The sequence below is a fragment of the Lygodium microphyllum genome, chromosome 6 (genome assembly GCF_053477565.2).
Source record: "Lygodium microphyllum isolate KBCC chromosome 6, Lygodium_microphyllum_v1.1.10, whole genome shotgun sequence".
NCBI classification, from domain to species: domain Eukaryota; kingdom Viridiplantae; phylum Streptophyta; class Polypodiopsida; order Schizaeales; family Lygodiaceae; genus Lygodium; species Lygodium microphyllum.
The window spans coordinates 2,621,126-2,634,468 of record NC_141140.1 but is presented as its reverse complement, the minus strand read 5'-3'; the positions used below and the strand labels follow the sequence as shown (position 1 = coordinate 2,634,468).

General features: G+C 40.7%; 1 protein-coding gene across 1 annotated transcript in view; it reads left to right on the top strand.

Annotated features, from left to right (window-relative positions):
• PEX5 (peroxin 5) overlaps positions 1-12,913 on the top strand; it is an 86,087-nt gene extending 73,174 nt beyond the window's left edge. The window contains exons 12-16 of the mRNA XM_087679206.1: positions 11,656-11,765; positions 12,017-12,241; positions 12,338-12,403; positions 12,497-12,591; positions 12,670-12,913. Of these exons, the coding sequence (XP_087535332.1) occupies positions 11,656-11,765; positions 12,017-12,241; positions 12,338-12,403; positions 12,497-12,591; positions 12,670-12,748 (575 nt within the window). The 3' untranslated portion in view covers positions 12,749-12,913. The remainder of the gene's footprint in view (positions 1-11,655; positions 11,766-12,016; positions 12,242-12,337; positions 12,404-12,496; positions 12,592-12,669) is intronic.
• The last annotated feature ends 430 nt before the right edge of the window (positions 12,914-13,343 follow it).

Sequence of the window (13,343 nt, the reverse complement as noted above, 5' to 3'; positions counted from 1 at the left end):
GAGTTTGAGTTAGATGAGGACTTTTGGAGCTCTGACAGGTTTGTCACGTGTTTTGATGGTGGAGCTACTTATTCTTGAGTAGCCATTTGTGTGCATTTCTATGCATTTCCTTTGGTTGTCAGGTCTAGTATGCTTTTCTTGTACAATTTTGCCATTTCTCGAGATGTCCTTGCTTGTCAGATATTGTCTATGCCTTTTGGGTTTTTTTTTTGTGGCATCTTTTTTTTTTTGGCATTTTTAATCAGCACGACCAGCACTAAATTCTGGTCGGCCAGCTTTTTGACATCCATTTGCGGCAAGTTGGCCAGATTTGGGGATTATTGGCTGTTTATAGCCTGTCCCTCTCCTCACTTCATGATCATCATCTTCCTTCTTCCTTGGCAGGTGCACACTCGAACTCTGTCCTCTTCCTCTATCTCCGGTGATGCCATTCATCATCAACCTGATTTGGTGCCCTCATTAATGCTGTGGGTTGCATGTAGAGACTGATCAGTCCATCATCATTGTATTAGCATTCTTCTTCAATCAATGTAGTATTCTTCCCTCATCTTCCACTTCCTCTCTCTCTCTCTCTCTCTCTGCTTCTCTTTGTGTTCGTGTTTCTCTTCCGTTGCGCACTCTCACAATTTCGTGATATCTTCGTACAATACATCAAGCGGTGCATACCCTGAATTTGCAAGGGGGAAATAGCATATAGCAATGAAAATATCACGTGGCCTTTCTGAGTGTACCCTGACTCACATGCATTGTGCATCTTTGTCTTTTTGTATCACTTTGGACTATATCTTTGAGGCTTTTATGAAAGAGTATGGTCACGTCTCCAAAACCCCTTGTGCTACTGGGATTTCTAGCATGTGGGCAGAATGCATTTTCCAATTTGTACCCATGAACATATGGCAAGTGGCCTCCTTTATAGTGATGTATTTTTGTATATATGACTATGTCTGTATTTCGAAAACAATCCTGAAAATGTCTGGCATCTAGGCATATTGCTCCATTAGAGTTTCATACTGACATCCTAAGTTTCTCATAGGCTGCACACCGTCATTGTGACCAACATATTGCAATAATCACTTTGCCATTCTCTGTACATTGCATATTTTCCTTTCTTTCATGCCTCCAAAATCCTAGGCACGCTTGCCCTTGTATGTTCTAGTTGGAAATCCTCATCGAGGTATATCATTTCCCTTTTGAGCCCCACGTTTTGTGAGAAAAGCTCTTTTCTTGTCCGAACTCTCAAATTTCAGCATGAGGATACTTCCTCTCATCTGTTAGGTCTCCCACGCGACATGCATCTAAGATTAATTAGATGGACAACTCTCAGGTACATTTGGCATATGTGTAATGCCTTTATTTTTTGATTTAGCCTCGGTTATCCACAATCATGTGGCTCGTGTTCAAGGATTACTCTTATGGTGGATCTCTTCTATGATTTCAGCGAAGGTGGTCCTCCTTGATGTGGTTGCTCCTTGGCTGTATATTGTTCGCTTTGCTCCGATTGTGTTGCCTACATGATATTTGTATGCTATGTTTTGGTAGCCTTTTGGCTTGACTTGTGATTGATAGGATTTTCATGGCTGGCCAGAAGGCTTGACATAAATACTTTACCTAATTTAAACTCCTTTATGAAAAAGAGAGAAAGGAAGCTTAACGTCTTCTAAGGCCAAAATTGGCCTGTGAGACAAAACCATGTACACTGTTGATTGTCACCACATATCAAAGTGTGACGTGCTAAAAGATGATTAGTGATATATTGTGAAAAGAACGTAAGGTGATGTACAAGGCAAAATAATGGCCATGTAGGGATACAACGTGAGGATGAAGTTGCACATGTCTAGTTGTGTGGCTAAATGATATCCATATATCTAGTTCCATCTAGTCAGGATTGGTGGGTAGTGTTTGTCATACATCCCTAATGAAATAGTACAAGGGTAGTATTTGAACTAAGCCCTCAACTTTGTCATGCGTTGCTAATGTTGATGGTGAATCTCCCTCATTTCTATTTGATGTAGCATGTGTGTATGGTAACTCGGTATTCGTGGTTGTGCTGTTTTGATCTCCTCAGCTCTTTGGATTGTTACCCTCTTTGTGCTGGTGTCGCATGTGTGGTCATTGTCTGGAAGAAATTAGTGAGTTGTGATTGCCCAAGCGGCATTGGTCTACTGAGGCCAAAATCGGTTTGTGAGACATCGCACACAACCATGTACTATTATCATTGTCACAATAGAGAGAGAGTGGGGGAATCTAAAGATTTGCTATGTAGCTAGATTTGGGGTACAATAGTCACTTGTTCTAGCCTGTGGGAATCGGGGGTAGAGTATATCATACATCCTTGAGGTGATGGCATAGGGGTAATATTTGGTCCGATCTCCCATCTTTGCTTGGTAGTGATTGTGGCATTGGTGTTAGGTGGATCTCCTTGATCTCTCTTTGGTGTGGCTTGTGTTTGATACCTTGGTCTCCATAAAATCAGCGTGTTGCTCTGATCTTCTTAGCTCTCTAGACTCACCCCTCTGTGTGCTGGTACCGTATATGTTTTCACTGATTGGAAGAAGTTAGGGAGCTATGACTGCCTACCTCCTCTATGTCATGCCATCGTGTAATAGTAGTGTATGGAGCCTTTGGATCTCAACCAAGAACTGGCCTGATCAGCATTGATCTGGTGAGTCCATGATTGATCTGAGAAAAAAGCCATTCTTAGAAAGTGTGGGGTATCTACCACAAACCGTATTGTAGGCTTTGCATCTACATACATGTTACTTATCGCTCTCTATGTCCACCTGACATAGTTTGCGGATCTTCTTTGTACGGGGAATAGCTGCTTTCCTTGTCTCAAGAGCTAGAGTGCTCTTACCACCACACATCATTCGTGTTGGCCCCAAAGCTTGACACCCCATTGGATATTTCTTTAGATCATTGATGTATGCTTGAAATTGGTTACAAATGGCTATATTTTAACAATTTCTCGCTACACAACTGATCCATGGGTGCATAATGACCTTATCACCTTCAATGTTGGTCTCCAGCCAATTGTAGAGTGTTCAAAAATACAAATGAACACTTAAGTGTGCCAAACCCTAAAAATTACAACCAACATTTGAACCTTCTTTCATGGAGCATTCACTTAGACAACTATCCTACATAGTTTCCATGCAATCCCATGTTTCTTCTTTCACAAATAGAGAGCTTTCTTGTGATAAAGTTGTGAGAATGTTGCTTGTGTTGTGGTGAAGTTGCTGAGAAGGTGCAATAGACTTGAGATGTTAGAGGAGAAGAGAGGATCTCAGCCCGTAGTGCTGTAATAACCTGTTTTTCTGATATTTAGTTCGAAAACAGCATCATACCTTGTTTCATATGGAGTTATAAGGCTACCCAATGGAATGCCCATGCCAAGAGGAGAAGATTGGCCGCTGTACTCACTCCATCCATGCTGAGACTTGCAATTTCTACCGCATAGAAGAAAAGAATGTTTGTCTACAAACTTGGGCTGCTCATAGTGAGAGAGGAGCCCCAAATAGCCAAGATCGACTTTTCAAATGAGTAACCAACTGCTCCTTAATGAGATATTGTTTTCGATTAAAGGATAATTAATGACTTAGTCATTAATCATAAGTGAGTTGCTCATTGGATGAAAGTTTAGCTGCTTTTACCAAGCGAAACTTTCATTGTAATTCAATTTTAACGTGCAAACTTTCAATTTAATGAAAGTTTTCCGTTATACCTTGTTACTTTTGCCTTGCTCTTGTACCACATAGCCTACATTTGCATGTAATCATAAAAAAAATCTATATGTGCCAAATGGTTGTGGAAACCCCTCATGGAGAGTGCTTACAATATAATCCTTTTTCTTAGACCATGGTCTCTCCATCTCGTTGTTGTACTATACATGTATCCTTGTACAAGAAGCTCGTGCAATTTGGCGATGACTCTTCTTTCTTTATCGTCCATGATAATGAGTTGACCCTCCATATGATGATTGATGAAGTACAAGAAGCCAGGAGGAGTCACAAGTATCCTAAGTCTTTAGGGTATAGAAAGTGAGGAGATTAAAAATCTTTGTGAAGTTTACTTAAGTCATTTAGTTTATTTCTCATTTTGGTGACATTTACTCTTATAGTACCAGAGACCTCGTTTCATAGTTCTCTTTGGCTATCTCATCCGACTAGTCACCTTCTCACATAGTGCATAGATGCCCTAAATCATATTTGATGGGATCTTTAGTGTTTGTAGCCTCTTTAGTAGTCTCCCATGTAGAATTGTATCAACAACTTTGCGGAAATCAACAAAATAGCAATACAACTTTTTCTTCCTTATCTTTGCTTGCCCCATCATGGCTCTGAGGGTGAAAATGTGATTACGTATAATCATATCTGACGGGATCTCTAGTGTTTGTAGACTCTTTACTAGTCTCCCATGTGGAATTGTGTCAACAGCTTTGTGAAAATCAACAAAATAGCAATACAACTTTTTCTTCCTTATCTTCGCTGGCTTCATCATGGCTCTAGGGATGAAAATGTGATTACGTATAGAGAATGCCCATCTAAAGCTAGCTTATCGTGCTACTTTCAAGTCCTCACTCTCTATATACACACCGAGCTCTAAATTGAATAGTGCTCCGTATATTTTGGCTAGTGTATTGCCTACCATGATGGTCTTGTAGTTCCTGAGATCTAAGGGGTCCTTGGACTTGCAGAGAGAGAGATATGAAATGAAACAGAGTGATTTATTTCTCTCTACAAAAGGCCAAAGTGACCTATGAGATTACGAGTTACGACCAAAGAAAAACAATAAATGTAAATGAACAATAAAAGAGAGCTAAGAGCTGTAGAGCTAAGAACTGTAGAGCTAAGAACTAACAGAAAGCCCTAGATGATAAAATCAGGAGTGATAAAGCCTAGTGTGCATGGACCAAGACTAGTAATATCTTGGCGGTACATGGGCCTTGGACCTTGCGAGAGCAATGATCTCTTGTATCCTGATATACACGTGTCATTGACGTTTGTGTCAAGGTCTAGGATCTCTAGTCCCTTGTGTAGGTGTTGGTTGTGGCTGTGTCGGAGTCTTCTCAATGCTCTTCCCACATAGGCTGAGATTAGGACTGCTCTAAAGCCCTTGGACCTTCCTCATAAATAAATTTGTAAGCTGTCTCTAGATAGATTATTAGTGTCTTGGTGCTCTCCTTCTGAGCAGTGTCTCTCTAAGCCATTGTATTTGAAGGATAGAGGCCTAGACATCGGTGATTAGTGTAATCCATGAATCTTGATAGTTGCAATGGATCATGCTTGTTATTACGATAGATCTTGAGTTTGCCCATGGACAGACTCATCATGTGGCCCATCAATACCTGAGATACCACTTTTCTAGCGAGATGAAGGATATCTACTTAGTAAAGAACTTTTGATTATTATATGATGTTGAGTCTAACACTTCATTATTTGAGCTCTTCCAACAACTCAATGAGACTCTACATACGACATATGTAACATTTCTACACTCTCAGCCCACAAATCATAGTAGCCAAAAATGTCAGAAGTGTTTAGAAACGAAATGTCAGAAACGTGTTTTGCAAGTTTCTTTCAAGTGGGGGTAAAATAAGAAACATAGGTTTTTTTATATAGGGATTTTTAATAGTTTTGACTAGGGAAAGAGATTCTAAACTTCTATGGAACTCTCTCTTAAACAAAGAATGGTCAATTGATCTTGAGTGATAATAGAGTCAATTGAGAATAATACATTATACATTACATATCCATGATCCATTATTGATTTGCCACTTATGCCAAAGTTAGTCTTTGGACAAGCTATACTATGGTTAAAAACTCAAACATTATGAATCATACATATCATACAAAGAAAATTGAAATTAACATGTAAATAGCCTATCTACAAGATGGACCGAGTCGAGATGCAATCATCATGATTCTCATTTCAAAACAAACCGACAAAATGCCAAAATCAAGAATGAATCATAATATATCATAAATAACTCATAAATGAGACTAAAGTCGTATAATATTCAACTCTTAAGACAAGAATAGATACTAGATTGACAAAGTCCAATAACTAAACAAAATCACAAAAAAATCAGTCTCGTCCAAAATCTTGAGCCCTCACGAGTCATTACACATCATCACATCATATTTAACATTGCTGAATAGTTTTTGTCAAAAAACCCATGTTTTGGGTTCCAACTAAAAAAAAAAGAACCCATGTTTGTTACTCTTAGAAACGTTTTGTACTTTAAGAAACATTTCGTAAGATTCAAATTCAAAGAAACACGTTTTCTAGTTGTTATGCCACACATAGATCCCACTCTAGGATGATTCTTTGGAGTATCTGGTATGATGATGAGCGTCGCGAGATCGAGCTCATCTAAGAGAGGTAGCATTGGGATCCATTACCTATAGACAAAGACAACTACTTATTAGATGTCTTGTACAACGAAGAAGAGAGCATTCTTAGCCTAGTTGAAGAGAGACTTGTACCAATTGTTCTTGCACCAAGGTTCTAGAGAGTCATGGTGGCTTTTCAAAGAGCATTGTCCAACCACACCTATTACATCTTTTGATACATGGGAGCAATATGCAACTAGTCTCTACACAATGGTAGATCAATCTGCTCTTCTTGATCCATCAGAGCCTGTGTAGAGATATCCACTTTCTTTAGAGAGTAGAGTCCGAGAATCTTTGATGATGCAGTAGAGGTAAGGCAAAGAATCATGATGGTTTAGTAGTTGAGCACTTGATACATGCAAGGATTTTGTGGTAGGATTACTAGGATACATGCTTAATAGAGCCATGTGCGAAGGCTTTCCAGAGAGACGGAACACTAACACTATGTGCGAAAGCATAGATTGATCAAGGAACTAAATAGGATTAGGATAACTTGAATACAATGAACATAGAAGATGAAAGAATAATGGATGAAATATATACAATGCTGAATGCAGTAAACACATGCAGAGTGAATATAGAACCTTAAACTCTCGTATTTGTGAAGGACTGATGTAGAGGGTATGAGCTGGAGAGAGTATCATACTCTGTATGGATCCCGAAACGCAGCAGACAGCCTTTAGACGTGATTGGCAGCAGGAAATGTAGATTTGGAGAGTCAAACATGACTGGAGCAGCATGAACAGCGGGCAGCAAGCTGAAGACTGATTGGATGTTGTAGATGATTGCTGTAAAAAGCAGACACAGCTGTAGAAGTGCTCCTGGAAGGTTGGTGATAGTAGAAGATAGGCATAGGAACCCACTGTAAGCAAGGGTGTATGAGGGCAGATGGGTGTGAATAGCCTTAGGGGCAGGGAAAACCCTAACCCTAGCTTGGTAGAGGCTATATAAACAGCCTATGGGTCACTATCAAACTTGAGATAGAGTGTACCCAAGTTGTACCTTGAGCAACTTAATAAATAAGAATTTGTTCTTGTACGTTGAGCCTCTTTCTCCCTCTTGTGCACACATTCCAATCCCTCTTGTGGAAAAAAGGCTCGAAGTACAAGAACAAATTCTTGTTTATTAAGTTGCTCAAGGTACAACTTAGGTACACTATCTTAAGTTTGATAGTGACCCATAGGCTGTTTATATAGCCTTTGCCAAGCTAGGGTTAGGGTTTTCCTTGTCCCAAGGTTATTCACACCCATCTGCCCTTATACACCCTTGCTTACAGTGGGTTCCTATGCCTATCTTCTAACACCCCCCTCAATGCCAAGGTGGCATTGGATTACAAGGCATGTAATATGTCCCCCCTCCCCCCGGGATGCCTTTATAAATTAGGCTTACAAGAGTGTTTTAGGTAGATGATTTAAAGAGTCAAAGCAATCGATCTTCAGATGGATTGGAGGCATAGTTGGCCACCAATTCTTTGGGTACATCAGGAGTGTTGGGGCATTTACTAGTGATATGCCCTGTCTTCTTACATTTGTTACATTTCATTTTCTCGGGATACTTCTTCCAATAGTTGTTTATAAGATATCTTTTTTTCTTATAGAAAGAACATCTAGTGAGAACTGTATGTACCAATACTTGATCACGGAAAGTTGAAGATGCGTGACTATTGCTGCTTTCTTTGTGGTTTCTCTTTTTTTCATCTAAATAGGATTGGATGGTACTTGCCAATGTAGGGTCTGGAATGTTGGTAAGAGTGGCTACAAGAGTAGGAAACACCTGTTTTACAGCTTTTAGGAGAATAGCAATAGCATCTTCTTCATGTATTGGAGCTTGTACAGAGGCAAGTTGTGCCATAAGTCCCTTTATGTGAGAGATGAATTTTCCCAAATCTTCTCTTTATCTATATTCCAAGCTAAAGAATTCAATTTTAAGGAAGATTTTAGTATTTTTACGAGTGGCTCCATAGCGCTTTTCAAGCTCATCCCATTTTTCTTTAGCAGTGTTTAGTTGATCAACATGATGAATCAGGGACTCATCGAAGTATAACATTATGACGGCTTGGGCACGTTAGTCATTCTCTACATCAACCAGATTTGCAAAGTTTACAACTCTAGTGCCTTGAATGAGAGGCCAATACTCTCTCTCCATCATTTTATACTTTATAAGCACCCCATGGGTGGAAATCTTTGCCATCAAACTTTCGAATTTGAGGACATACATCAGCATATGTTGTGGCCATTGGGAAGGTCTTACCACTTGTTAAGACAAGGGTAGTGTCCATTCCCTTACAAACTTGCTACTGAATGTAGAAGCAAATCAAACAATTGAAATCAAAGTTGTAATGAGGAGAAAGGCTGAAAATCATATAAATGTAATATTTCAAAGTATGACTGTGGTGGTCCTTTCTTATGTGCAATCTTCTTCCGAGGTTTAATAGTCTTTTTAGGTTTTAATGAGGTAACCTAGACTGGACTTTAGGCTCTTCTTTGTGGTATGGCTTAGTGGATGAAGCTTGTGTTGGACAAGGTCGGTCTATGATCTCAATGCTTGTTGCTGATGATTTCGAGGAGACTACAATGACACTCGTCCTTTTGATTGCATTGACTAGTGTACTTGAACCAAAGTCACTCAAGATATGTAATACAATTCTAGTGTATGATGGCCTATGTGTTTATAATTGTACACATAACCTTACAACAATATTAGAAGAGGAAGTTGACAAAATAACACTCACTAGATTTAGTAAATACCTAGGAAGCAAATGATTAGATGATTAATGATTAGTGTTTAGAAACACTAATGTCAAGCTTAGTGAAATGCTTGAATGAAAGCAGGTTGGAAGTCGGCTTCCCAATGCACTTAGTGATCTCCATTGAGCATGTCCAAGAGGTTTTAGATTTCAAATAAGCTTCAGAGAAGATGCTTTAGTGATTAGAATCACTGTTAATAAAGCTCAGAGTGAAAAAGGTGAAAAATGCCAACTTTAGAGCTTACTGGCTATGGATACCACAGGGTACACAATTAGGGTTTGTCAGAGATCTCTCTCTGTTGAGCAAATTTCCAGGAACCCTTGTATATGAGGATAGCCCACCAGGGGGGCTATCAAAGCCCCAAGGTGGTTGCTTAGATTGTGTCCCTTGCTGCGTGCACACTGGTACATATGTTACGCTGATAGAAAACTGCGCCTGTTCTGGAAAATGTGTAATGTTGGGCCTAGTCGTGGATAATGTTGGGGGCAGACTGGACGAGCAGCTGTGCCCTAATGTGGAGAAGGGATCTCCAAAAGAAAGCAGGAGCAGATATGGCCTCCTTTGTCCTCCTCAAGTTCTCGAAGGTTTGCAAGTACAGGCTAGCTATGGAGGTGAAGGAGATAAGTTGAAGATGGACAATCTTGTGCATTTAGTGAGGCTGAGGGTATAGTAAGCTGAAGAGATCAGAGGAGGCTCCGATACCATGTGGAAAAATCAGAGTTGCAGCATTGGAATGTGTGCACAAGAGGGAGAAAGAGGCTCAAAGTACAAGAACAAATTCTTGTTTATTAAGTTGCTCAAGGTACAACTTGGGTACACTCTATCTCAAGTTTGATATTGACCCATAGGCTGTTTATATAGCCTCTGCCAAGCTAGGGTTAGGGTTTCCCTTGCCCCTAAGGCTATTCACACCCATCTGCCCTCATACACTCTTGCTTACAGTGGGTTCCTATGCCTATCTTCTAATAGATGGACTGCAAATGCAGATTGTGGGGGGACTGGCAGTAGTAAATGCAGCTGTTTTGGAGGATGCCAAGCTAATGATGATGGTTGTGACAGCAGGCTGGAAATGACCATGAGCAGCAAAAGGTTGATGTAGTCAAAGGTACTGTAAGAGCAGTCTATTGACCAGCTTGGTTTAAATGTTACAAAGTTATCTGATAATGGCACAAAGTTTAGGCAGATGGTGCCTAGCTCGGCCTGCTCTTTGCTGAAGTGGTAGTGCACTCCAACGTGCTTTGTCTTCGTATTGAAAACAGAAGAATGCTGAGAATGCATACACTGAATGGTGAATGTTGAATAATCAGGGCAGAGTTGAGTACAAGAAGCTGTGCGATTATACAACCTTTGTAGTAATCTATCTCGTGGGATTGTATCAAAGGCCTTATGGAAGTCCACAAAGCAGTAGTAGAGGCTCTTCTTCCTAGCTTTCACTTGCTTGATCATACCTCGCAAGGTGAAGATGCGATCCAATATAGAGAACCTCCATCTCGATCTAGCCTGTCTTGTAGCTCTCAATCGCCCCCTCTGTATAGGCACTTAGCTCTGCCTCCATCATTGCTCCATAGATCTTGGCTAGTGTGGTCCACCATGAAGGTGTTGTATTTGCTTGGATCTAGAAGTCTCCAGATTTGTGGATATGTACAATGGTATTCATGGTCCACTTCATCTAGGAAGCCCTCCGCCATGCCTTGTTAAACATAAATGCAAGGAGGGGCCTAGAATATTCATAGCATACCTTGTTGAACATTGAACATAAATGCAAGGAGGAGCCTAGAATATTCATAGCATACAATGTGTCCAGCTGACTCCAGTTATGTGGGATAAATTTTTCAAGATTGAATAGGCAAGGCAAACCATCACCTGTACATGTTTTATTGGCAATGGTAACAAACTTGAGAGTTTTCAGGTAGTACAGGGTTTCTTCTGATCTCTTCTGATTCCTGGCCGTTGATTGTTCAGGCTAGTAAGTCCGTACATGCTTTGGAGCTGGTATTCTATGCCAGTTGTAGGCCAATATAGACTTTTCCCAGTTGGATTCTTTAAAAGCAAGGTGAAGAAGATTCTATCAAATGATTCCCTAGTTGCTTGCATGAGAAATTGAGAAAAATGAAATAATATGAAATCTTTGACCTCTAAGATAGTTGCACACAAGTGGATTCGAATCTGCCAGGTAATATTTTGTATGAGATACTTCAAATGTGGCAGGGGTGATTTGCAGTAAGTACTTGCTTGCTGTTGACTATACATTACATTTGCCTTTAAGTACTGGAGCTTGCCTTTTTTACCATGTGTAAGCTTTGAGGATTAAATACATAAAATTGCTCATGTTCAATCTCATTATAAGGATGTTAAAAAGTCCAGACTCCGACCTTACAGGAGCGATACAATCATCTTGCCAACCTCCATAGTTTTGTCTTCATAATGTTTGTTCCTCTTTCAGATGCAGACTGCAGTGAACAGTTTCTATTTAGGAATTGCTGGGTACTAAATTGTCATGGATTTGGACTAAACAGAATTGGAACGGCAAGAGGCATTGAGGTATCTTCGTGGATGGCTTCAGCATCATCCCAAGTATGGCAGGTTGCTTCCAGCAAATCAAGCTCAAAGCTTAAATCATACTGAAGTAAGTCACAATTGATTCAGAGTCACCCCACCATCACCCCACCAACCCCACCAACCCAACAAACCCCCCCATACCCACACATGCACCACCACCGTACCCCACAACCCAACAGAAACATTATACACATAAACTAAAAGATAATCAGAGACAAAACGAAAAACTGTTTTCTAGCTTGTGACAAAAACTATGAAGATGGTTTTCTCTACATGCTGTATGCTTCAATATAACGTGATGATGTGTGTGGTGTGCAGGTTACTAGGCTTTTCCATGAAGCCGCTGAGATGTCTTCTGAAGATGCAGATGTACACACAGTGCTCGGTGTTCTGTACAACCTTTCAAGGGAGTACGACAAGGCAATTGAAGCCTTTCAGAGGGCTCTCCAGTTGAAGCCCAATGACTATTCGCTGTGGAACAAGCTTGGTGCAACTCAGGCCAACAGTGCTCGGAGTGGTGATGCTTTGTACGCATACCAGGAGGTACCTTTTTTTATGGCACTTGAATAATGTGGCACATTTTGAAGAAAGGTTTCTCGTCCGCTCCCTCACTTTCGCTGCCCGTGTTCTGATCAAAAGGCATTGGACTTGAAGCCGAATTATGTCCGTGCATGGTCAAACATGGGAATTAGCTATGCTAATCAGGTCTGGTGGTTCGCTTCTCTCGCCTCTGATGCGCGTGTGTAGGTTCCCATTTCACGGGTGTTGATCTCACTCCCATGGTAAACTTCTCAACAGGGCAAGTACGAGGAATCCATCCGCTATTACGTGAGGGCATTGTCCATGAATCCCAACGCGGAGAGCGCTTGGCAGTACCTTCGGATCTCGTTGAGGTCAGCTTTTATTTATTTGCTGCGCTTGAGAGAGAGAGAGAGAAAGAGAGAGAGATTTTCCCTTGTGTGGTTTTGCAGCATTGCGTCGAGAGCGGATCTGCTGGATGCCCTGAATAGACGGGACCTTGATTTGCTGCAGAAAGAATTCCCTCTGTGAAAGGGGACTTTGTACAGCTGCTCACGGGAGGGCTTGCACTTGTACGTACGTACGATAGCGGCGAAAGAGGATTACAAGGATTGCAAGGCCAATATTTTTTGTGGCCACGAACAAGAATAATGAATTCTGATTTGCATTTATTATCTAATGCGAGCATTTAAGGGATCTCTCTCTCTCTCTCTCTCTCACACACACACGCACACGCACACACGCACACACACTCTCTCTCTCTTCTACTCTAGTGGCCACTGGCTACCCTAGTGGTAAGCTACTTATTTTTATTAACCCACTGACCTGGGTTCAAATCTTGCTTTTTCTATACCAATACTAAATGACCTTGCAGAATGTAGGAGTTAAACCAAAGATCTTTCGACCACCTTGCATTTAACTTTAACAAACCGATCTACATCCGTTTGGACACACACACACACACACACACACACACACACACACTCTCCCTCTCTCTCTCTCCCTCTCTCTCTCTCTCTCTCTCCGTGCATCACTTAGGAATCGAGATAGGCAAATGGGAGGATATGGAGATTGAGGACATGTGCCAACTTGTGACAGAGAGCTAGAGGTTGAGTATTACATTTGT